Genomic DNA, 27,069 nt, shown 5'->3' with positions numbered 1-27,069 from the left:
CCTTGAAACTATCCAATCTTTCCCTATGAACTGCAGTTTCCTTATGGTGAAGTACCCTCATTGGTGACTACCTCATTTACCCCTGGGGGTAAGAAAATGAAAACAGTATCGGTCTAATCAATAAGGTTGCCTCCCACCCATGATGCTGGGGTCACTGCAAGTTGCCTACATGGTTCAAGAAAAAGACACACAGTATTCTTTTTCCATGACTGCCCATGGACTATTATATCTCTCCAATACACACCTCCCTAATCAGGTACTAGCAGGTGGAAAAGCAGTCATCCAGGTTATGTTCCTACATGAGGAGGAGGTTCAGGGAAAGGCATTGCAGTTTTTCTTTCTTTTATGTAGGAGGTGTCACTCTTCTTATAATCCTCTTCCCAACCCCTGAATCATGTGGGAAACAGGACAGGACAAAGCCACCATTACAGATGGAATGGATGAAGATTTGATTCTAAGTCCCAGAAAGGAACCCCTTACAGGGCAATCATCATGAACGCCCCTTTCACCACTAGCTGAAGTGCCCCAGCGTCCCAACAAGGTTGCCACCTCTGACCCCTGAAGGTAGGGCAAGATGAGCGTGAGGCCGCAGGAAGCCAGTAGGAAGTGGGACTTGACCAATGTACAGTTCAAGGAACTAATCTTGGTCCACAGTTTCCTCTATTCTTCCCAGAAGCCAGACTCTCAATTTTGCACCTCTCTTTCTCATTTTGGGAAACTCTTCCAACTCAGCAACACCCTTTCCAGTTATGTTAGTGATGAAATAAGATTTCCCCTTGCCCTTCAGGCATGGGCTAGGGGACTACAAATTCTTTCAAGAACAGAGGTGGGTAGGAAAGCATGAGGATGTGGTTCTATCACAGAAGGAGTCCTCCCTCACTGCATCTGCCCACGAAGGTGATCAGACCCTTGCTGGCCCACGTCAGTTAGGGTGAATGTTGAATGAGATCTGGACTAATTCTTTTAACTCCTGACTTTAGAATTAATTACCAATAGCTAGTTGTGAATTACTAACCATAATTAGCTATATTATCTTTAGCCTGTTTTTAAGCATCTCAGCTCGCAACTCATTTCTGCCAAAGTGTTAACCAAACAGGTCATTATTTTGTTCATCTATTTGCTGATGAGATGCCTTTTTTTTTTTTAGAAAAATCAAATGAAGTGCAGATTAACACTAAAGAAGGTAGCGGCATTAACAGACGGAAACTGTCAGGGATAGTCTCAAGGGGATCACACAGCTAACTCTACAGAACTTTCAGAGAATCCGAAAATAACTTTTAAAAAAAATATTGGTAGTGAGAGGATGAAAGGGAAGACTATCCCAACTGGACTCTTTACTAGCGTCCAGCCAAACAATTTACCATCCCCCCAATGCAAAACAATGTCTTGGGATTATGAGGTGTTTTTTTTTTGTTCCCTTTTCTCTCTTCATCATAAACCTTGTTTTTGTTTTTGTTTTGGTCATTGACAAGTCTAATGGTTGGGTTCCTCCTACACAGGTAAATTTTTGCATGCTCAAAATAATGTTTCAGAATTATCCTTGGCCTCCCTCTCTTCCTTCTCTCCACACACTTTTTTTTTATTCTCCTCCCTCTCCCTTTCTTTTATATCTGTTCTTCCCACCAGAATTCATGCCCCAGGAGAACAGCAACAATGCTTGTCTTTGTCACCATTGTAGCTCCAGTTTCCAGCTCAGTAATTGGCAAATAGAAGGTAAAACATGTAGGTTAATTATTTTTTAAAAGTTTGTTGATATTTGTCACTCTTAACCACTCTTTTTCTAATAAGAAAGCCATACCTCTTCAGGGAAATCCAATCCACGGATTTGAACAAAGCTGATTCCATTCCTGTCCCCTTCCCATAAGTCTGGGCACTTGATACCAAACCTGGCAACCCCGAATGTCCCATAGATTTGGCCATGGCTGTTGTTTCCAGGAAAAGCTCTGCCCACTGGAGTCCCACTTGGGACATTTCCCCAAGTCAATAGCCAAATGTACTCTTTCTCCACGATCAGCAGATATAAGACCATGCATTAAAACAGAAATCTAACTGCTATAATAAACACCCGTAAATCCTCAAAGATCTCATACAACCAAAGTTTTGCTAATTGCTGTAATAAACACCATGAAATTTTCAGTGGTTTTACATAATCAAATTTTATTCTTTGCTCATATTACACTTCTTAGTGGGGTGATAGCAGTCTGTGCAATCATTCAGGAATTCAAGCTTGTTTCATTCTGTGATCCTACTCCATCCTCTACCTGTTTCCTCGAAGGCAGACTTAGAATGGGAAAGTAGACAAGTCACCTTCTCTTACTTGCCTCATTCTACAAGTGGCATACTTCATTTCTGTTTGCAGTCCATTGGCTAAACTAGCCAAATGGCCCCACCAAGATGCAAGGTGTAGGTAGGCATCTGGGGACGACAGAACAGACGTTAGCTCAAGAAGAAAGGGGGATAAAAACCCCACCTCATTAGTCTCTGCTGATTACCATTTATTTACCTTAGTGATGTCACCAAATAGAAAAAAAGACTAAGAGTAATGCCAAGCAGTGGTGAGAAAGAGAACAAGAGGGAGAAAGTAAGGAAGAGGGGGAAAGAAAAAAAGAACAAATAAAGAGAGAGAACACCATTAAAACCCTTGAGTCAGCAATGTCAATAAAATCCTCATTTTTGTTTATGCTGGTTTAATTAGGAGTTTTGTCAGCAAAAATGGATAGGATTTGGATGAGCACATTCCTGTTGCGCTTGCCATATTATGTCTAGTCTCAAGCTCAATGCTTTGCATATGGTAGATAGTCTAAATAATTTTTAAAAAAATATTTTTTATTTCAGAGAGAGGAAGGGACAGAGAGAGAAACATCTTTGAGGGAGAAACATCAGTGGGCTGCCACCTGCATGCTCCCCACTGGAGATAGAGCCCACAACCTGGGCATGTGTCCTGACCCGGAATTGAACCAGCAACCTCCTGAGGCATGGGACAATGCTCAACCAACTGAGCCACCCTGGCCAGGCTAAATAATTTTTTTGAATCAAAGATTATAAAAATAAATACTCATTATTAATATGTTGGTCTGATATTAGCTAATAAGCTTATCTCATACATTGTTCCTAAAAATTGTCTTCTCAAGTAATTAATAAATGCACACCAAATATTATATTATTGCATATTCTGTTATTTTCTTCTATGTGCCTCACCTGTGCATGTCTCATGCTGGTTTATATCAAAATTGCCAACACGTTTTCTCTGGGTTGATATACCAATTACAGAATTTTTATATATATGATTAGTTAAAACAGAGATTTCCATTGTATCTGTTATTTTGAGTTTGTTTAATCTTATTAAATACCGAAAATATGTGAAATTCTGGAATATAACAAATTTCCAGGTGTGGGAAACCACCTATTGTCTTCACTAGCAGAGAGGTGTGGACAAGGAGCCCAGAATGCTGGTGACCCTTGAGCCCTGGCAAAGGTCAGAGCTATGCACCCACTGTTTAGTCGAGACAAGGTAGCTGAAGTAACTTCCCCACCAGACAGTCATGTAAATCCTTACTGATAAGATAGTCTGTCTGTTACTGGAAATTGCCTGCCTAAGGGCTATACGTGTATCCCAAATTGAATAAAAGGATGGCAAGACCTGAGCCCAAGCGGAGTCCTTCCTCTTGGGATGGACTCCCGCCTGGCCCCCAATTTCCAAATTATTATTTCTTGTCTCTTTCATTGGCGTGTGGCCCCTTCTCCAGATCCCGAACCCTGAACCACACGGGATGTGGGTATTCACATCCAGGGTGCTCTGAAGAGAAAAGTGGCTCACCTGCCTCCTCTCTGTGCCTAGCCCAGTGGGGCGCAAAGATACTGATCACATAGCTCTTAGTAGCTAAAGCAGACAGCCAGAGCTGAACATTATAACAACCCCCTACACACACACACCAAACAGGAAGGCATGGGAGTAGCAAAAGATGTACATTGTGATAACTTCCTATATGGTTGGGCACACCCATCCAAGAACAGTCATGGCAACAAGTCAAAATGCCCAAGTTTATATACTAACCTAGCTACTGTCTGTGATCCTGGGGAAGTTATGTAGACCCTTTGTGGACCTGTTTCCTCATCTGCAAAAGAGTGACAATTGTAACACCTACCTTACTAGTCAGGTTAGTAGGGTTGGCCTCTCATACCTAGTAGGGTTTTTATTAAGATTAAGAGTTTAAATATGGATGAAGTGCTTGGTGCATAGCAAAGAAATAACGAATATGTTATTACAATGATGATGATGATGATGATGATGATGATTCCACATTAGCAGCTGAGGACTTTGTTTTAACTCTTTAAATTATTTTCGTTGCTACTTCATAACTGTAATTTTGCTACTGTTAATGAATCGTACTGTAAATATCTGTGTTTTCTGATGGTCTTAGGCGACCCTGCTAGCGGTTCTCAACCTGTGGGTCGTGACCCACAGGTTGAGAATCGCTGCTGTAGAGCCTAAGACCATCGGAAAACACAGATATTTACAGTAAGATTCATTAACAGTAGCAAAATTACAGTTATGAAGTAGCAACAAAAATAATTTTATGGTTGGGGGTCACCACAACATGAGGAACTGTATTAAAGGGTCACAGCATTAGGAAGGTTGAGAACCACTGGTTTAGAGAGATGCACCTTCTAATTGTCATAACCTCTGATGTCTATGTGAACGGTAAAGAGAATGTTAAAAATCATTTTATTTGTCCCAGTCATGTCCTCTGGTGCTTATACTCACGGGTAGAAGTAAAGCCATTTATGTGCTTGTCTTTTTCTCCCTCCTGCTACCGCAGAGTGTGAGGACTGCTACCTGCTTCTGCCCAGGCCTCCAGATCTAGCACATCAGATCTTATGGTCTTGCAACAACAACAAAATTTTTTTTTGCTGCCAAAAGCTTTATTGTTTCATTTGGCCCAATGCATGGGAGAGGGCTTCAGGCTGGTTAAAAGAATGGCTAGTAGTTTAGGGGAGAGGTTCAGGTAAAAGCCAGACACCACGGGGATGCAGCGGGGGCCCCTCAAAGGCCTCTGGGCTCCAAAGGCTCCTAGACATGCTTGAGGGTGAGCCTTTGGAAGAGATTCTCTCCCAGCCCAGCCTGGGGGCCAGCAGCCTACAGAGGTGAGTCAGGTGTTGCCCATCTTCTTGATGAGTTTCACCTCCTCACCCCGGAAGTGGTCCTCCATGAAGTCCCAGAGCTGAGGGTCTGTGCGGGTAGAACCCAGGGCCTGCAGCTCCAAGAGGGCCTGGGTCAGGTTCCCCTCCAAGGCCAGGGCGGCTTCCATGGGCCCTGAGTTTTGCCCACTCACCTTGGGAGGCTTCAGCACGTCCTGGAAGGGGATGTGGCCTTCATGCTGTTTTTGCAACTTTAAGAGACGCTCAGCGCCCTCGGCTTCTTCTCTGCCAGCTCACAGAAGATGTGGTCCATGCCTGGAGAGCCACATCTTCACAGTCACAATAGAAGCCCCAAGAGAGGTAGGTGTGGGAGGCCCGCAGAGGCAGGGGGCACAGGCGGTTGGCCGCAGCCTCCACCTCGGTGGAATAATTCTGATGAATTTGGGAGCTCACGGTTGTTCGGCAATAAGGAGTTAAGGTAGAAAAGAAGCCGGTGTGTAGGCTGGTCCAGAGGTGGTTCTGAAGGTGGTGAGTGGATGAGACGCAGGAGGGAGGCTGGAGGCTGGGAGAAGGGGCGTCCCTGAGTCTGTTCCGTCCAAACACTACTGAAGCAGGAGACAGATCTGGGACCACCGAGGGCACTGCCTCGCAACAAAACTTTGCTTAATTAATTCCAATTAAATCAATTTCCTCTCATCTCAGAAGTTTTGGGTGAGGAGAGACAAAACAAAAACTATTCAATTTCTGTTTATTTTTTATTATCTTGGTCTGAATTGAAGAAAAAGAGAAAGAATTTGGGCTTATGACAGTAATCATGACTATCTGTAACTGCTTGATAGAAACTTTTGTATTGTAGAGGCCCATGTCAAGAAGAGAATTCAGGTGGTGATAATAAGATATTGGTTGTTGGCACTTAAAGACTCAGTAACTCTTATCTTTCCAATCACGTGATGTAAGATATTCAACCCTTAGGATTAGTGGATATGGTCCAATTCCCATTTCCAGTTGTTGGGTGGCTCCTGAAGAACTTAGATATATAGGACACAGCAATGTATAATTTGAAATGTGTTTCCCCTGGAACTTTTGGTTCTGGGTTTTGTTTTGTTTTGTTTTGAATACCCATTATCACATAACAAACAGCTAAGGTAAAGAGATTAAGCAAAACCTAAAATCACTATTCTTTGTTTCTTTAAAAGAGACCATCCCAAACCACAGAATATGACCTTATTTGGAAATAGGATTGTTGCAGATGTGTTTAGTTAAGATGAGGTCATCCAGGATTAGGGTGGGCCCTAAATTCAATAACTGGTGTCCTTACAAGACAGACACACATACACACACACACACACACACACACACACACACACATGCCTGCAGAAGATGGGCACGTGAAGATGGAGATCTGAGGGATACAGCAGCTGTAAACCAAGGAAGGCCAAGGATTCCTGGCAGCCACCAGACGCTAGAAGAGACAAGAAAGGATTCTTCCCTGGTGCCCTCAGAGGGAGTGCAACTTTAGTGACATGTTGCTTTTGGCCTCCAAGATATGAGAGAATAAATTTCTGTGGTTTTGAACCATAAAATAAAACTAAAGTTTTTTTCTTCTTCTTTAAAAGGGACATTTCTTCCGAGGAGGTAAGTATTTTGTTGCTGTAGAAGTGAGTGTGTATGACACTTGTATTTTAAGGCAGAAAAGAAATTGGATATATTTCAAAAGGGAACTCAGTAATGGCGCAGATCTACCAGGTGGACCATTTTACTTATGCTGCCCAGAGGTAGGAGAAAAGGAGGTAAAAGGGACGGCGACTCCAAGCAGTTCATGCAATGCAGAGCTTGCTCACCAAAGAGATACACATTTGGGAAAGTTGCAAGATGATGAAATGTGCCGTTACACACAAAAAGCACCAACTGTGAATTCCCATGGACATTAGGTTGAAGAGAAAGTCAAGAGTGCAAACATTTCTACAAAGCTATAAGCAGTGAAGCCAAGAAGAGGCAGTTGGACTGAGCATGCCTGGAGCAAATGTTGGTTTAGAACATCCAGAAGCATTTTATTTTTTGACACAAGGGAAGTCAACAAATGCATTATTTGGCTCATTGCTCCAGAAGAGTTCTCTTGAAGCAATGAAGTTCATAGAGGGGAAATAACATGCGCAATAAATGAAAATACCTTCCAAAATATTCATTCATCCATGAGATGGGTAAGCAAACATGAGGACTTAAGGAGGCCAAGGATAAACTGACTCATCTACTTTTGTGGCAATGTAGCACATTTTGGGATTAAGACTCACTTGTTTTTCTGTTCTGTCATTTCCGAACATTAAGGAACTTGAATAAGAACTCCTTTAATGTTTATTGACATTCCATTAAAAAGAATATGAGGCATGGCCAATTCCTTTATTTTTTCTTTAAAAAATGTTCACAAATACTTTGTGCTAAGATGATATTTTAAAATGTGTGGATTGTCAATGTTTTCTTGACATCTATAGAGGGTAGAACACTTTATACTTTTTCTTCATGTTTCTGCTGAAACAGTAAAAATAAACTTTCGTCCTCTAGACAAATATGTTGTGGTCCGTTTATCCCTTTAAAAATTAGTGAGGATGCCAAAAATCTCTGGTTTATGTGGGGCACTCGATATGTGACCATATATATTGATAGCTACCCTAATAGAAAATAGAACTCAAAAATAAATATTTATTTATTTGGTAATAATAATCTTTTACATGCTAATGTAGGCAATATATTACTGAGAAATTAGAAATCATAAAAATAAAGTTGTATTTTTAAAATATAAAACTATTTTAATTAATTCCATTGTTGTATGCTGTGGTCTTAATTAATAAAGGGGACTAAGTGATGTCACAGGTCACTGCCTTTGAACAAAAATGTTTGATTCACTCACAGGTCCCCTAGAAATGACATCATCGGTCCACGGGAGGAACGTAGGTTCCAGTCAGGAAGCAGAGGCACAAGCTGGGGAGTGCGTAGGCCCTGGCTTTTATTGGGCTATTTACAGGAAAGAGGCAAGGCAGCGTGGGGTAAACAGTTTAGGATTGTCTAGTTTGAATAATTTTGGTGGACTTAAGGATGTAGATGTGGTTCCTAGTTGCCTCACACCCGGCCCTGGAATAAGTAAGGAAGAGGAATATTGTCATCTGTGGTACACAGGCCAGACTGAGGCGGTATGGCTTTGGGTTGGCTAGTTTGCATGTCAAAGGCATGTTCCCCAGCTGAATCCCTTTATAGCTCTAAGAATTGGCTAGCCCTGGAAGGAGCAGTTTTTCCCCAACCAGAAAGGTTTTTTAAGATGTCAAAACATCATAATATACAGTAAATGAAAAATATAGGCAATACATCCAATAAACTGCATACAGTTGGAGATAGTAATTTGGAAGAAAGGATTGAAGAATTTATTTAGAGAGCATCTGTCTTAGTTCATTTGGGCAATTATAACAGAAGTAGAGGCCCGGTGCATGAAATTCGTGCACTGGGGGGGGGGGGGGAGGGAGGGAGGCAGAGTCCCTCAGCTTGTCCTGTACCCTCTCCAATCTGAGACCCCTTGGGGGATGTCTGACATCCCTTTCACAATCTGCTCCTAACCGCTCGCCTGCCTGCCTGCCTGCCTGATTGCCCCTAATTGCTTCTGCCTGCCAGCCTGATAGCCCCCTAACCACTCCCCTGCCAGCCTGATTGACACCTAACAGCTCCCCTGCTGGCCTGATCACCCCCAACTGCCCTCCCCTGCCAGCTCGGTTGCCCCCAACTGCTCTCTGCTGCTGGCTTGATTGCCCCAACTGCCCTACCCTGTAGGCCTGGTCGCCCCCAATTGCCCTCCCCTGAAGGCCTGATCTTGCCCCCAACTATCCTCCCTTGCAGGCCTGGTCACCCCCAAATGCCCTCCCCTGACAGCCTGGTTGCCCCTAACTGCCCTCCCTTGCCAGCCTGATCACCCACAACTGCCCTCCCCTGCAAGCCTGGTTGTCCCCAACTGCCCTCCCCTGCTGACCAGATCGCCCCCAACTGCCCTCTCCTGCTGGCCTATTTGCCCCCAACTGCCCTCCCCTGCCTGCCATCTTGTGGCAGCCATCTTGTGATGACGTGAGGGTGTCACGCAAGGGCGTGAGGACCACCTAGGCTTTTATTAGTATAGATACCATAAACTGGGTGCCTTTTAAACACTAAACACTTATTTCTCACAGTTCTTCTGACCCAAGATCAGTGTGCCAGCAGGTTTGAATAAGGGCCCTCTTCTGAGTCACTGACTTTTTATTGTGTCCTCATATGCTGGAAGGGGCTAGGGAGCTCTGTGGGGTATCTTCTACTAGGGCACATCCCATTTATTAGGGCTCCATCCTCATGACCTAATCACTTCCCAAAGATCCCCATCTCCTAATATCATCATTTGGGCATTAGGACTTCAACATATGAATTTGGGGAGGACACATTCATGCAGACCATAGCAGCATCACAGAGACAAAAGAGCTGGTAAGAGTTGTGGGCTTTAGTCAGGGAGGGTCTAACAGATTAGGGAATAGAAAAAAAGGTAAAGAATTCTATGAAGAGAAAATATTTGATATGTTTTCAGACTTCATCAGATCAAAAGTTTACTCTAAATAATTTCTGTTTAGACTAATCAGGCTGAACCTTTCTAACATGACAGATATTAGTTTATCTTAATGATCACCAGAGTGGGGCAAACCCAGATTTAATAAACTTTTTGTCAGGAAAAAAAAATTAACAGAAAATATTGGATTAATATTTTTAAAGGACTGAGGGAAAATCATTGTAAGGCTAGAATTTCATTCCCAGCTATATTATTTTCCAAGAATGAGGGCAAAATAGATATTTAAACAAAATTTCCAAGACTAAGAAATTTTATCATTAACCAACAGGCCCTTATATAGAAACTGTTAAAAGATGAAAATTAGCAAGAAGGAAGGTCAACACAGAGGAAAGGCATAGAATACAAGATAAAATAATGAATGCAAGACTGATATGTTGATCAATCTTTTGAATTTTAACATAAATGAAAAACAACATTTTACATACTTTTTGCTAAAGCATTTATCTAAAATAACAAAATGGTGGAGATTACTATAACTTTAATATAGAAGCCAACCTGAAAGAGTGCTCAGTGGCCAAAGATGGAATAATTTGAGCAACAAAATAAAGTATTATTGGATTATAACCCAAAGCATATAATAATTATCTAAGAGTATATACTAATATAATTATATTATTGAATAAATAAATACAATGGAGCAAATTTCCATATAGAATTTCACATAATGTGTCAATACTTTCTCCCTTAAGGAGATGAAGCCTAGCTCTATATCCCTTGAGCATGGGTTACACTTTGTGACTTGAATTCAATGAATAGAGTTTAGAGAGGGGGAAAAATACCTTGATAGTGGAGAAACTACCCTGCCAGATGATCGAGGTTAGCAATGCCAGTGATAAGTAATGTTGGTAACAAGTACCCTTGATGTGATGTGATGAGAATGACGTTTAATCTTTTATCTCCATAGTCTTCCTTCCAAACACCTACAACCTCAGTGAACCACATTTGGAAAAACACACTTGGAAAATGGGGGACTAACGTTGCTAAGAGAATAGAGAGGAGAGGAAAGAAAGGGGAGTTCTAAGGAGCCCAGAAAGCTTAGTAGTGAAACAGAAATGTAAGTATAGAAAAAAATGAGAGAAAATGAAAGTTGATTTGGGCCCAGTTAGAGGGATGAAGAAGCTTTAATGGTGAAGAGAGAAGAGACAGAAAATTAGGTAATGTGTGGCAATATCCAGGTAGGGCTTAACTTTAATGTTAAAAAGAGAAAATTGTTCTGGCAAAGCTGGAGGGAAAGAGAAAATAAACAGATTTTGTGAATGGTGATGATGTTTTGGTTTAGGAAACTGAATTAAAATTTGAGTGTGTTTATGTGGACCAGAACTCAAAGTAAGTAATACGGAGCTTTCTAGGAAGGTTCATACATGATGCTGAAAGGAAATAACTCCCTTTTAAAATCTCTCTCTCTCTCTCTCTCTCTCTCTCTCTCTCTCTCTCTCTCTCTATATATATATATATATATATATATATATATATATATATATATATATATATATGAATGACATGGGGACCTCAAATCCCAGCTTCCAAAAGGAAGCTTAGAAAAGATGCTTTGACCAGATATAGTTGTGTCAAGAGGGAATTCCTAGAAAGTACTGCAAGTCAGAGTTGAGGCCTACATATTTTGTATCAAAGACATCACTCTTTCCCTGAGTTTTCTTATGCTCTAAAAAAATTCAATGAGGCACTTGTTTTAACTACAGGTGGTTTCCTCACTTACAGCAATTTGACTTATAATGATTCACTTGCTCAATGCTCTGCCAATTACTCAGAGTCCTGGCAGGAGGCCACACATTGGCCCTGTCTACTTTCAGAGATGCATGCATACTTGGGACCTTATCACCTGGTCCTTGACCTCAGATGGCTTCCTGGCAGCCTGTAAAGCTCTCTCTGCCTGGGGTTCTCTTTGGCTATTGGTCTCAAATATTCCCTGTCAAAAATTAATAATAATAATAATAATAATATAATAATAATAAAAATAATAATGTAGAATACATACATAAGTCCTTGTTATTCCCTCTTCTGCATATATTCTTTCATTTTGTACCAGTTGGGGCCAATAACCAAATATCTACTGAGCACTTACTATGTGACAGTCACTAGAGTAGTCACTTTGGATAGATGACTGTATTTAATCCTTTAACAATCTTATGACAAGGACATTATAAATTGTATATAAGTTGTAGTTTGCTTATACATACATTAAAGTTTTGAAAATAATGTGTAATTTAAGCAAAACCAAAGAGCTGGTATGTGGCAGATCTGGCACTAATCCAAGTTTTCTGATCCATAACTTATTCCTACTTATAAAATACTAGAGGCACTGTGCACAAAAATTTGTACACTTGGGGGTGGGGGGGTGGGGGGGACTCAGTCTGGCCTGCGCCCTCTCACAGTCCAGGAACCTTCAGGGGATGTCCACCTGCTGGTTTAGGCCCTCTCCCTGGAGTATTGGGCCTAAGCTGGCAGTCAGATATCCCTCTGGCAGTCCGGGAGCCCTCTGGGGATGTCCGACTGATGGCTTAGGCCCCAGTCATAGCCTAAGTCCTGGTTGAGGGTTTGATCCCCAATGTAGGGCATGCAGAAGGCAGATGATCAATGATTCTCTCTCATCATTGATGTTTCTATCTCTCTCTCCCTCTCCCTTCCTCTCTGAAATCAATAAAAACATATTTAAAAAAAACACACAAAAAAACCCAAATTATTCTTCATAAAGATGTAATGGTAAATTATTTGAATTATGCAACATTTAAAAATGTCAGGAAAAACATGATGAAATTATCACCCCGAAGAATATCTTAACAGTCAGGCAATTATAATTTTTGTGCATCTTATTCCAGTCTTTAATTTCATAATTTTATCAATTGTATATTTTATCACATAGATTTTTTTTTTAAATGCAAAAAGGCTTAGAGTTAAAAAATAGTATGCCTATGATTTCAGACCCACTAGTTCTTGTCCTCAGAAGCAACTCTTTCAAAATGTTTAGCTGTTGCTTTTGATATTTACTTCCATATTGCTAGACAGTATGTTAATGTTATTATTATATTTTTAATCCTTGCCTGATTACATGTTTATTGATTTTATAGAGAGTAAGGAAGAAACAGAGAGAGAGAGAGAAATATTGATGCGAGGGAGAAACACTGATCATTTGCCTCCTGTACCCGACCCAACCGAATCTGCAATCTAGGTATGTGCCCTGACTGGTATGTGGGAATCGAACCCACAACCTTTTGGTGTATGGGACGACATTCCAACCAGCTGAGCAACCTGACCAGGACAATGTTATTTTTTTGACTTACCAATTTTAATCACCACCCAATAACTTCCTATGCTAGCTAAAGGTTGATCTTTTATATAGCCCTCTTATCCATTTTTTTTCTCCCTATATGTACCCAATAGGATTAAACAAAAATTTTAGATAAAATCAGTAGCTTGTGAAGGTTTTATTTCCCCCATATATAGGAAGCAAGTTTGTTGGCTGAGAGTAAAGAAAGATAAGAAGATATTGGAAGTTAGAGAAGAGAGAATATGAGAGAGTGATCTAGAAAATTAGGAGAATAAATTGGTTAATCATTCCATTTCAGTGTGTTCTTGAGAAGGTAAGGTGAAGATATCAATTCTTGCTGTCAATTTTGCATTCTTATAAGAACAACAGAAATAATTTTTAAAAGGCTAGAGTCTATTATTTTAAAAATGCATATGACTATGCAGTGAGCTTTTAGTTAGCTTAAATATTAGGGAAAATTGTATAAATATATAAATATATATTGAATAAATAAAATAAATAAATATAAATAAATATATATTGAATTCCCAAGATGTGGGGGCATCTCTAGTTAAAGTATCTTGTTCTCTACTTACCTCCTTCTAGCCAACTAAAGGCAGTACCCATATGTATGCTAAAGCTGACTTATAATAGAAAAATTATGTTTTCTCCAAAGAACTAAATTTGGCTCAAACCCACCTCCCCAAAATAAATATTTTGAATATTTAGAGATCTTAAGTAGTGTTTTTATGAGGTAGCTGACTGTGCTAGAAATAGCATGGCTTTTGGGTTGAAGAATCACGTGTTTAGTTTGAATCTCAACTCTGCCAGGTAAATTTCCTCATCCAATAAAATATCCCAAATAATATTTTCCTCATCTATTAAAGTGAGAAAATGACCAGTTTCCACATCTATTACAATAACATTGCCGTTTCGGCAATGTAGGGTGGAGTAGAAGTCTTTTTTATATAGTACCAGGTACTTTGTAGGCCTTTAATTATTAGAAATAGCTTTGCTGCAGAATTACAGATTAGCCATGCTGCAGAGTCTTCTCCAAGAGGTTATATTGAAGTATAAACTTTGCTCAGGTTAAGAATAGGAACATTTTACACCCATGAAATGAAGCATTCCCAGTGCATGAAGGAGGCCAAATACCATGTAATTCTTGCTACAGAAAATTTCCCATTATTTTGGTTTATCTTCTTTTAAACTAAGGTATCAAGTTTGTGAGGTGTTTGCATGTGGCCACTACCTTTATTGGCCTATTAAGCATTGGGTGTTCATTAATCTATCTATCTATCTATCTACCTATCTATCTATCTATCTATAAAAACCTTAATATGCAAATAGACCCAACAGCAGAACAACCAAACAACCGGTCGCTATGATGTGCACTGACCACCAGGGTGCATGTGTGGAACATGGTGGGCATCGGCAGCAGGCAGCAGAGTGCAGAACTTGGCGGGTGTCAGCCACGGCGGGATGGTGGAGCAGGTAAGCAGGGGCGCCAGACCAAGGTGGGTCGCTGTCATTGGGGCAAGCCTCTGGTGGTTACTGAAAATTCTTTGCTCCCATGCACTGCAGTCCTGCCTGGTGCTTGCACCTGCTGCCAGCGCCAGCCCCACTCGCACCCACAGCTGGCACTGGAGCTGCCACTCACACCTGCTGCCGGTGCCTGGCACTGGTCCCAATCGCTCAGTGCTGTCAGTGGGTGCAAGCCGTGGCTGCTGGCCTCAATCGCCCCTGAGGGCTTCTCCACTCCCCCTGCTCCTGAGGGGCAATCGGGGCAGCAGCCACCGCTCGCACTCGCTGACGGCGCTGGCCCCAATGACTCTGCGCCATCAGCCGGTGCGAGCGGGGCTGGCGTCATCAGCATGTGGGAGCGGTGGCAGCGGGAGCAGGGCTGCCAGCAGACAGGGGACCAGGGGCCGTGGCAGGAGGGGTCGGGAGGGGGCACGAAGGATAGGCTGAGACCCGCCCCTGTGCCCACCGCAGCCTCGCGGCCCACAGTTCCTTTTAAGGTGCACAAATTCATGCACTGGGCGCCTAGTAATGGATATAAAGGAATCACCATGCCTATGAACTAAGAATGATGCTGGCTTTCAAACAAAAAAGAAAATTAATCATTGTTTATTGTATCCTGCCTTTTCATACAATTGCAGTATAGGTGGGAATAAAAAGACTATTCTGGTTTATTTCCTCAGCCGTTATTTTTTTTAAATTGTGTTTCGATGACATATGAATGTAATAAGTATCTCACAGTACATAAAGATAGCAATGCTTGTCCTGTATAAGAATTACTGAAATAAAAATGCAGGGTTTTTTTTTTGTGTGTGTGTGTTTTTTTTTAACTTCTAGGTTAAGTTTGAGCCTGACATTTAAATGAAGTGCAGTACTGAGTGGTTATCTTACAGCTGTAAATATAATGAAATGTACATGTCAATAAACCACTGTACATTTTTAGACATTGATAAAGTCCAAAAAATGCATATATAGCAGGAGGAGGAGATGCATATGGCATATCACTTATATTTAAAGCCAAAACATGCCAAAGTCAATCAATCATTGAAAAGTTTCCAGTTTTCGTTTGTATCCAAGGAGAAAGAACATTCTTATTGACAGCTGATTTACTCCTTGTTTTAACGACTCTTCACATTCCTCACTTGCACATGTTCCACCCTCCCAAACCACACCTCTTCGCCTATCTCCCTTTGCCACTCTGCCAAGCTCCTAAAAACACAAAACAAAATAAAATAAACACAGAATTAAACACTCCCTGTGTGACTTACTTCCCTCCTCACCCTTCTTGTATTGCTTGACCTTCTTAAGGTCCTGGAATCGCCCCAAGCTGAACGTCACTAGCCAAGAGCCTGGACAAAGTAGGTGGACGAGTAAATATTTATTAGGTGAATGAATGAATTGTGTCAACAGCCCACGAGTCCCCCCTATCATTTGTTTTCAGTTCATGGCATTGGCATTCATTCATCTGTTGCAGAAAAAAAAAAAAACCTGTGGATTCTTCCTCATTCCTGACATTTATTTGGTCAGCAAGTCCTGGCAATTGGACCTAAAAAATAATTCTAAATTCGTCTCCTCCTTCCTGTTCACTTTTGTCATGTTATCTCACCAGGGTGTTGCCATTGTTTTTTTAACTGATCTCTTTTCTGTCTCACCCCACCCTAGTTTTCTCATTAGCTTCTAGGGTGAACAGATTAAAATACATACACATACAGTAATAAACAAAAATACAAATATGTGTCTCATGAACCCTTGATAATTTACTATATTCAGTATTGAGAGCTCCCCATTTCTTACAGGAATAAATCGATAATCTTTAGGCCACACAACAAGGTCCCAGATCACTTCTTTCTCCTTCATTACTAGCCTTTCTTTCATTCATTCCATATGCTGGTCAAATAGAATTTCCTTCCATTCTTTTTTTTATAAATTTATCTTTATTGTTGAAAGCATTACAAATGTCCTCCCCGGCCCCCCTTTTTTCCCACATTGACCCCCTCCACCCTGCACCCGCCTCTCCCAGGCCTTCACCACACTATTGTCTTTTCCCAAACACCCTTTATTTCTTATCCCTGCTAGTTTAATGACCCCCTTTCTCTTATTTATCTGGACAATATGCATGTAGCCTGTAATTATAGCGAACACTTTGTGATGTGTACCTTGACTCAAGGAGAAACTGACCTTTCTTCTATTGTGTACCTACCTACTGTGGACAATAAAGAGGTGCTTTAATAAAGCATACATTCCTCACTGGGCAGGCCATGGTGGATAGGTACACCCAGGCCTTAGAGAAAGGCTTGTAAGCCAGCCCTGTCCATTGTTCTTGTGCATCTAGGTTAACACGCCTTTCAAATGTCCCTTTTCAGAGATTTCCTTTGAAAGGGTGACCACCCTCAAGGGAGTACATAATCTTAACCATCCTGTAACCCAATCCCCGCCTTACCTTCTCCCACCTTCTCATAAACTTTCTTACATTACCTCCTTCATTTTAAACGCCTAAAAGAAACTGCAAATTGTTATTATCCAGAGCATTTGAGATCTTGTTTCCCTGACATATGTCATCATTTTCGTTCAAATAAACTACAGGGTTGGACGTCTCTTATTCAGATAAACTGTCGTTGCAAAGGCTTATAATTACTCTTGACAGGTCTTTGTCCCCCCCCTCCCCCCCGCCCCTGCCCTGAGACTGTGATAAATTCTCTGGATGATTCCTCATTTTACTCTTCTCTCTACCCACACTAGTTTCCTGTGGCTTCTTTAAGAAATAATCACAAACTTGATAGCTTAAAACAAATGAACTTGTTTCCTCCCAGTTCTAAAGGAGGAAAGTCCAAAATTAGTATAACTAGGCCAAAATCCAAGTGTCAGTGTGGCTGTGTTTCCCCTGGGGACAGAGGAGGTAATCTGTCATTGTCTCCTCCAGCTTCTGGTGGTTGTCAGCATTTCTTGTTTTGTGGCTGTATCACCCCATCTCTTGCCTTCTTAATAGTAGTTACCTTGTCTTTTCTTCTGTTTGTGTCAAATCTCTCTCCATCTCAAGTATTCTCCATCAAATCTCTCTCCATCTCCCTCTTGTAATAAGGATAAGTGTGATGGGATTTAGATAATACCGGGTAATCCTTAATTTAATCACATCTGCCTAGACTCCCCCCCCCCCCCAAATAAGGTAACATTTACAGTTTCTAGGGTTTAGGATCTGATATCTTTGGGGACCACTATTTAATTCAGGACAGCCCTCTCTGGCCCTCAAAGTTTCATGTCCACACCACACACAAAATACACTCACACCATCCCATCATTTCCCAAAGTCTCAACACCTTACAGCCTCAAGTCCAAAAATCTCATTTAAATATCACTACATTAAAAGTTCCAAATCTCATCACCTAAATCATCTAAAAAAGAAATAAATGAGACTCCAGGTGTGAGCCATCCTGAAGCAAAATTCCTTTCCATCTGTGGACGAATAAAACTAGAAAACAATTTACCTCTTCATAAAATATAATGACGGGGAGCAGACATGGTATAATAGTCATAGCAATTCCCATCCCCAAAGGAGAATATGGAGGGGAGACAGAGGTCACTGGTCTCATGCAAATTTGAAATCCTGTGGACAAATTCCATTTGGTTTCAGGGCCTGGGAATAATCCTCTGGGGGTTAGAGGCTCTGGCCTTTGTGGCTCCACCCTCTGAGCCTATGGTGCCAGCCCCTGTGTTGACTGTCTTAGTCACTGCACCCATGGCTCTGGCCTCCAGGACCAAGTCCCTGCTTTTGGAGTTACACTTTGTTTTTCTTGAATGGTAGCACGTGATTGCAGCTGAGTAGTTTTATCAATCTGTTTCTTGCTTCTAGAATTTTGGGACTCCGACAACCTCCTTTCATTTTCTCCTGCCTCTTTCACTTTCAATGGAAGCTGACAGATAGAACGTTCTTTAAGAAATGTCATGGCTCTCCAATGTATGTTATGGGGATTCACTCCATTAGACAAAGGTGGCCTGCGAAGATCTTTTCTGTGTAATTCCATGTCTAGCCCTGCCTTCTGCTGAGATAGCTGAGGAGATCCCACCAGTCACTGCCTGTTCTCTTCAGCACAAGCAAAACATTGTCCATTTGACCTTTTTTCCCAGAACATACTTTTCTAATGGTGAATCTCCAAATTTTAGCTTTTTTCCCCCCAATCTGGATAGGCTGAGAATGTCTCCATTATCAAGTACTGCTTTCTTTTTGTTTAATAGTTCTTTCCTCAATTAACTCAGATTTTATTATAAATAAAGGCAAAAAAAAAAACCCCACAAAAAACCCACACAAGTTGCATCTCAACACTTTGCTGGAAATCGCCTCAGCTAAAAATCAAAGTTAATAGCTTATAAGTTCTGCTTTCCACACAACTATAGGCACAATTCATCTAAATTTACTGCCATTATATAACAAAAATTGCCTTTTCTCTAGTTTCCAATAACATGTGTCTCATTTCCTTCTGAACTTAGCAGAACTGCCTTTAACATCTATATTTCTACCAGCAGTTTGTTTAAGACAATTTAGACTTTTCCTATCACGTGACTCAAAATTCTTCCACCTTTTACCCATTATCCAATTTCAAAGTCACTTCCACGTATTTACTTATTTGTTACAGCAGTACCCCACTTTCTGGTAACAAAATCTGTAATGGTTAAATTTCCACCAGAGAAACAGAATAAATAGAATATACATAGATTAAGGTATTAATTACAAGGAACTAGTTTATGCAATTGTGGGGATTGGCTTTGTCAATTTAAAACCCATAAGGCAGGCTTTCAGGAAGTGCAGGCTGGAACTCTCAAGCACCATCTGAAACTAGTCCACAGGCAGAATTTATTTTTCAGGAATGTCACCTACATCACTGTTGAATTGTATGACTGGGGTCTATAGCCTAGATAAGTTGATACACAAATTGGACGCTCATAGTGCTCTAGAAGTTATGAAAGGTTCTAACACACAGTGGGCTCTCATTTCAATTATGCTGAATAAACAAATGACGATGTCTCAGTTGAGCCTTCTGCAATACGTGACTCTCTGTGAACCTTAAATTCTATGGTTAGTTTCTTACCTAATGTCATCACTAACATATTTCAGCCTCTATGATCATGCATGTCATTTTCCAATCTTAGATCAGCACCACTGCACCATTTCCCCTTTCCTAATCTTGAATTACAGTCATGATGCCTTGAGCATCGGTATAGAAAATCATGATTAAGAGAAGAAAGGGGCTAATATTGAGTCTCAAGTATTTCATAAATATAAAGACTTGAACTTTTGAAATGTATTCTTCTATTTTTTGCTCATTAGAAATTTATTTACTTGAATTATCCCATCTTAGTTTATTCCCCCTATAAATCACTATTTAACATCTTTTCCACATTTGTTCTTTTTTTTTTTTAAACTCCCTCTGAGAATCATGAGTCTGAGAAGTTATCCAGTGATAAGTTCCTATGCACAGTTTTCCAGGTTCTCCTAAAAAACTGCCAATAAGTCAAATTGAAGTTAAGTCCTCAAATTATTCAGTGTATGAACTAATCTTAAATTAATATTTTAATACATTGCATGTACCCCACATACTTTTACCACTCAATCAAATTTGAAATCTTTATTGTCAACCACTTTGAAAATAAAAATAATATATATAAACTCTTTTAGTTTTCCTGTTTGCCATGAATTATCAAAGATTACTTATGGGGACTTGGCTTACCCTCTGACATTTCATTTGAGTCCCTATAATTCACCAGAACTAGACACTGTAATACACTGAAAAGTTAATGCCCTTCCCTATTTTTTTTCCTCAATTCAGGCTTCAATTTTAACTAAATGAATTATTTAACTTTGAAAATTATCATCTTTGATAGAGAAAATGAAACTAATATATTAGATGAGTTGTTTATTCTACTCTTTGAACCCCAGCTTCCAATCTTATACAAATGGATTATGTATGTCATCTGTTTGAATCTTACTCAGAGTATAGTTGTTAAATAAACAAGTTTTATTGTTCTTAACATTTCTCAAAAGCCTCCATTTTCCACTCACTTTCTTCAGTAACTTTTCAATTTGGAATTTTCCCCTAGGAACCACTGCTTATCTCTTTTATGTTGCCGTTTGGCAAATATTCATGCACCTAAAAGCATTTAGCTCAGATTTATAAATTGCCTTAAGCACATCAGCATTTTTTTCTCCATGAACATAATTTTTAATTACTTAGAATTTCACTTCTTTATGTCATCTGCTCTCTTACTATTTCCTCCCTTCCAGAGTTCCTATTCATGTGGTCATTCTTATACTCTTTCCTGAACTGTTTGAAATTCTGGTCATTAAATCTAGAATAGATGTTTGAAAGGATAAGATACCAGGCAATATGGATATTCTAAGCTATTAAAACTTACAATTTCAAATTGGGTCAACTACTCAGGGAATTCTTGATTTTGTTTGGTGTGAAAATTTGAGTAAAGTACATTCTGTGGAATATTTTAATCTGAGTTTCCGTTAAATTGACTGGAAAAATGCCAAACCAACCATGTGTTGTTCATGATTTGTTTTTCCACCCTACCTCCTCCACTGTTACCCATATTCATCTGACCGTAAAAGGCCTTCTAACTAGGGCAAACCCATCCGTGTTTGGGTTCCTCAAATGTTTCAAAGCTATTTTTCCAACTGTTGGGGTTTGGCAAACTCTGGTGAGCTTTTTGCCAAGATGGTTATTTTTTCTTTTTAATTTTAAAATCCGAGTGTATTTCCAGGGAAATGCAGTCCATATGTTTCTTATTTACTTATATATAACTCATAAAAATAGTTTCTAATAATTATTTTAGATTCACAGTATTTGAATGCTATTGGTCAATCTGTGCTTTGGTCAATCCAGAAATGTTTCCCCTTTTGTGTTTTAACTTAGCTAAAAAATTTTGAATCAGATTTGAAACACAGATGGGCCAGAAAATTGAAAGGTTGGCAAAATATATTTTTCATTTTTCTTATTACCCTTAGTAGAAATGAATGTCGCCCTTTTGCCTATTTCAACAAAAAGTTAGGTCCATTCAAACAACTAACAAGTAACACATGTAATAGTCTGTTAAAAATCAATCAGGAACAAGTTCTTTATATTGTGTTCCTAATTGCTAGACCCACTTATTTTGGAATTTGCCTCCTTTTCCACTCCTCGAGAGAGACTTTTTCCAGAAATAAACACAATGCTAGTCCTCAAGTACAATTCATTGGGATGCTTTTCATTTTCTCACATACATTAAAAATTCTGACTTGAAGTTAAATCTTGATGTCTGAAGTTACTAGTGCTTGCTCTAAGTTTTTTTTTTTTTTTTTCATTGATTTTTTACAGAGAGGAAGGAAGAGGGATAGAGAGTTAGAAACATCGATGAGAGAGTAACATTGATCAGTTGCCTCCTGCACACCCCCTGCTGGGGATGTGCCTGCAACCAAGATACATGCCCCTGACCGGAATTGAACCTGGGACCCTTGAGTCCACAGGCTGACGCTCTATCCACTGAGCCAAACTGGTCACAGCAACTCTAAGTTTTGATGGTGTTCTCTTTCAACTTAATTTATATGATCATCATTTGACTTAACTTTTGTACAAAGTGCGTTTCCCTGAGTGTGCCTCTACCACCATCATCATACTGTGGTCACACTCCAACCATCACCTTATGTCTCTTTTAACAGGACTCTTTGTATCCATCTCTCTCTGCCCCCATCCAGCCTCCACACTGTTACCAGAGAGATTGAAGAATTGTTTTGTGTGCTTCACGAGCCCCAGTTAACTTGTCTTTATCCCAAAGACAGATAGAGACTTAAATCTCCACAAGATTAAAAATAATTGGTATCCAGTGGTCACAGCTCAATTTCAGTTTTCACATATGTTCTAATTTCTAATGAACAAAATCAAACCCATTTAACTGTGACAATGCACAAATATAACCCTAGAAGCTGAGCTCAGGGATCAACCTTAGTTACTTTTTAAAAGTCCATAGAAAGTAAGCATGGTATTGTTCATGAATCAGTCAGCCAGCAAGAAGTAACACATTTGATGATGATGATCCAGGGAAGCTTTAGTAAAGAGACTATTTGCAAATGAGTGGGCAAGGTGGGGGAATCAAGGGATAGTGCATGGTAACTTGGGATAATTGGCGTGGTAACAGTTGGGCATGTGTGGCAGGGAAAGAAGTGGGATCAATTTCCATGGTCTGGGAAGGAGAGAGTCTATAGAGAGTGTCACCTAAAGAAGAGGAGCAGTGATCAATGTAGCCAGCCTCAGGCAACCCTACAAGAAGGCTTCAGAGGTAAATATTTTAAATTTACTTTCCTCTTCCTTTTTGACAGAAGATTATCTGGGACATATCAAAAGGGCCATCGAAGACTCCTGCTTAACAACGGTACGAAGGGGACACAGTGCTGACCCAAACTTACTGGACTGGATGGTTCTAGGTGACTTTAGCACTTAGGTAGTTCACTTCTAATACATCTCTCAGGTCTTGCTGGTTGATATTTCCTATTGCATGAGGACAAGAGACATTTTGTAACATCAGGGTAATCTCATGCCCCTGATGGAGAATGGGGAACAGAATGCTAGGTGTATCAGCCTGAGAAGGACTATCCTGTTGGAGAACTCAGCCTTCGGAAAGTAGATTCAGTTATTGTCCAAGTCTCTTTGGCTCACAATCCTCAGATCCAGTTATTACGGGCATCACCTATCCCCTGTTCATACTGACCCACTGAGAGAACCTCCGGTGAAAGAGCATAGGCTAAGGAGTTGACTGCTCAAGTGCAAATTTTGGGTTGGTTCTCAGAAAAGCCATTTAACCTTTTTTAAGCTTCATGAATGCTTTAAGTGTTACCTTGTCATCCATTCTTTTATTTTTACTTTTATTTTTTTAATCATTCAAAGTTCATGTATTTTTATTTTTTATTTTTGGAACTAAAATATGTTAGAGGTAAACATTATTTGAAAACTAAGCCAATTGCCCATTGCTTCTCCATCCTGGCTCATTCTAACCATCCATGCAGTTAAAACAAAACAACAAAAAACAACAACAACAAAAAAACAATATACTAGTAGATGTCTGGGTTCCAATTACAAAAATTCTGACTTAGTAGGTACAGGATGACTTCTGGTGCTATGTGTTTGAAAGTTCCATAAATGATGTTGATGTGTGGTGGGGGCAGTTGAGACACAGTTCTATCAAGTTAAAATGATTGCTTCTGGGCTACACAACACCTACTTCTCTCTGCCTCTTAGTCCCTGCATCTCTGTTTCTAAACATTACATGCCCTCAGTCACCTTCATGAGTTTTTGTTAGAGCTATGCACTGAAGAAATAAGGTGTGTGTGTGTGTGTGTGTGTGTGTGTGTGTGTGTGTGTCGGGGGATGGGAGGACGAAGAGCACTGGGCAGATTTAAAAGTCAGATTATACCTAGGTCCGGGTGAGGCCACGCGCCCCTGGGTCTGGGAAAGGTCACGCGCCCCCGGGTCCGGGTGAGGCCATGTGTCCCTGGATCCGGGTGAGGCTGGGTCCCGGGTCCGGGTGAGGCCACGTGCCCCTGGGTCTGGGAGAGGCCACGCGCCCCTGGGTCCGGGTGAGGCCATGTGTCCCTGGATCCGGGTGAGGCCTCGCGAACCTAGGTCCGGGTGAGGCCACACGCCCCTGGGTCTGGGAGAGGCCACGCGCCCCCGGGTCCAGGTGAGGCCATGTGTCCCTGGATCCGGGTGAGGCTGGGTCCCAGGTCCGGGTGAGGCCTTGCGCACCTGGCTCCGGGTGAGGCCACGCGCCCCTGGGTCTGGGAGAGGCCATGTGCCCCCGGGTCCGGGTGAGGCCATGTGTCCCTGGATCCGGGTGAGGCCTCGCACACCTAGGTCCGGGTGAGGCAACGTGCCCCTGGGTCTGGGAGAGGCCACGCGCCCCTGGGTCTGGGTGAGGCCACGTGCCCCTGAGTCCGGGTGAAGCCGTGCCCCTGGGTCCGGCTGAGACCAAACCAGAGGGAGTTGGACCTCCATTACCACCATTTGTCCACCATCCAGAGCTGAGGGGTCAGTGCTGACATGTACACATAAGGAACTGGTGGACATTGAAATTGGGTCTCTAAAGAACTGTTGGTCCAGAAAGAAACTCACTACAGACTGATTCATTTGCCTGTCAGCATAACTATTATTGCTCGTCTCACATTCAGTTCTTATAAGTATATCTCTAGTAACACATGATCTCGCTCATCTAGGGGAAATGATGAACAACATAGACTGATGAACAAGAACAGAACCAGAAACAAGGAGGCATCGATCGGACTGTCGGGCCTTAGAGGGAGGATAGGGGAGGTTGGGGGGAGGGGGGAGAGATCAACCAGGGGACTTGTGTGCATGCATATGAGCCTATCCAACGGTTAAGTTCAACAGGGGGTTGGGGCATCTGTGGGGAGGGGTGTGGAATGGGAATGGGGGGATGAGGACAAATATGTGACACCTTAATCAATAAAGAAATTAAAAAAAAAAAGTCAGATTATACTCTTTCCCCTACATAATGATTTTCAAATTGTGTTTTTTAAAACTCTAGGTTTCGCTCTTTCTCCGCATCGAGGTGCGTGCGTTCGCTTCTCCTTCACCATATCTTCCCACAAGACTTTCAGGATCAAGAGGTTCCTGGCCAAGAAACAAAAGCAGAATCAGCCCATTCCCCAATGGATTCAGATGAAAACTGGCAATAAAATCAGGTACAACTCGAAGAGGAGACATTGGAGAAGAACCAAACTGGGCCTATGAGAAATCACACATGAGAGTTGACTCACATATTTATGCGGTATCCAGGTTGCCTACACCTTTAAATGATTGAAAAGATGCTACTGTCTGTACAGTTGGGGCATTTTAATTGGAAAATTAATGGACTTGTGATTTTGCTCTGTTGATTTTTCCCCCCTGCAATAGTAGGATGGTTAGTAATAAATGTGTGAGACCTTTTTAAAAAAATAAAAATAATAAAAATAAAACTCTAGGTTTCAACAAAACTGCTTCTGATTTTCTATCAGTGTTTGATTTAATTTTATTAAATATATTTTTAAATGATTCAAGCCCCCCAATAAAAAGTGCCATTAGCTTTAATTCACCTATCTATGAATGTTGCTTCAGATTTCACCTTTATACATATTTAAATATCTAATAAATTTATTATTGTTTAAGATAGTTTAGTTTTGCAGTACTTTTTTTAAAATAAATCAATCTAATGCATATGGGCTAAAGTAAAATAATATGGAAAAATACTCTTGATATTTATTATCAGAGAGAAAATCAGGAGCATCTATTCAGTGGGTAATTGGATCACAGCTTAATTTCACATATTAATCTCATAGCCTCTCAATGTGACAATTTGGTAGTGATTGCAAGCATTTGTTATAGATACACCAGACCAATATAAGACCTTAAGTGATTCAACTTTGAATCAGAAATTTGTCACTATGAGGTTTTTCATGAATTTGAGTTGGTTTAGAGTGTCCTGAGATTTACAAAGTAAGGCACTTAATAAACTGGTGATGTTTCAACTGTTTATGTGTGTCCCATATTGTCTCGAAAACTGTGTGTGTACATATTTTCTCAAAACACTATAGATAAATAAAATACCAAGGTTCATATAAAATGAAAACAGATGCAGGAATAACCCACACTTAAATTATTTTGTTACTCAACACAGTTTTATTTTCTTATTGATTTGACTCTGCCATAAATTTTAACTTGCCAAACAAACTCATACCAATAAATACTACTTTTATCTGATTAATAATTCTAGTAACTGTATGGGTGAGGTCTAATTTACTAAACATTTCAAATTGTGTTTTGTAAAACTTGCTAAAAAATACAACTTTTGCTAACTATAGATCTTGTAGGTCTATGTCTACAGAGAACATGTCTTATAGGCAAAAAAAAAAAAGAAATAAAAAAGGATAAATATATAGCATGAGCTGGCTGGCTGAGCCTTGGTGACCATAATTGCATTATTTTCTTCCAAAATAAAGTCTTTATTTTCCAATTTCTGTCTCAGGGCTGTCTAACTTCTAATCTGTTTTCTTTCATTTGTTTCCTCATTTGTGATGCAGTTTCTCCATTCATTTTTTCAGGCAATTAGTTTCTCAATAGAGAGGGTGAATGTCTGGTTCACTAAATTATTAATTTATTCATTCAATAATTATTATAAGCCAAGTGCTGTTATAGGCATTGGCTATAAAAGGACAAAACATTTAGAGATTTTTGTGTTCAATCATTATACTTCAGTGGTTAACATCCTTCTCTGTGAATAGCCTTTTAGGTTTTTGTTGTCATTGCTACTTTATTCTTTTCTTTTTCTCTTAATGTCCCTTCAAGATATACTACTTTTCTAAGTCATCTAGTAATATTTCTTTAGAAAGAGAACTGAAACTGGGATTCCTATGAAAGTGACTTATTGACAGAGTGGTCTCAGAAAGGATTTTTAAAGGAATGAGGGAACTAGAATGGACCAGAGGAGAACCTAG

At 40.3% G+C, this 27,069-nt stretch overlaps 1 protein-coding gene across 1 annotated transcript; it reads left to right on the top strand.

Moving 5' to 3' along the window:
- Positions 1-6,867: 6,867 nt before the first annotated feature.
- LOC103289860 (60S ribosomal protein L39-like) lies at positions 6,868-25,468 on the top strand. Its single transcript, XM_054712866.1, has 3 exons — positions 6,868-6,914; positions 22,903-22,955; positions 25,125-25,468. The coding sequence occupies exons 1-3, from the start codon at positions 6,868-6,870 to the stop codon at positions 25,328-25,330; spliced, it is 306 nt and encodes a 101-aa protein (XP_054568841.1). The 3' UTR covers positions 25,331-25,468.
- The last annotated feature ends 1,601 nt before the right edge of the window (positions 25,469-27,069 follow it).

This window comes from Eptesicus fuscus, chromosome 3 (genome assembly GCF_027574615.1).
Source record: "Eptesicus fuscus isolate TK198812 chromosome 3, DD_ASM_mEF_20220401, whole genome shotgun sequence".
Taxonomy (NCBI): domain Eukaryota; kingdom Metazoa; phylum Chordata; class Mammalia; order Chiroptera; family Vespertilionidae; genus Eptesicus; species Eptesicus fuscus.
The sequence above is the reverse complement of the archived record's forward strand: the minus strand, read 5'-3'. Positions and strand labels throughout refer to the sequence as shown.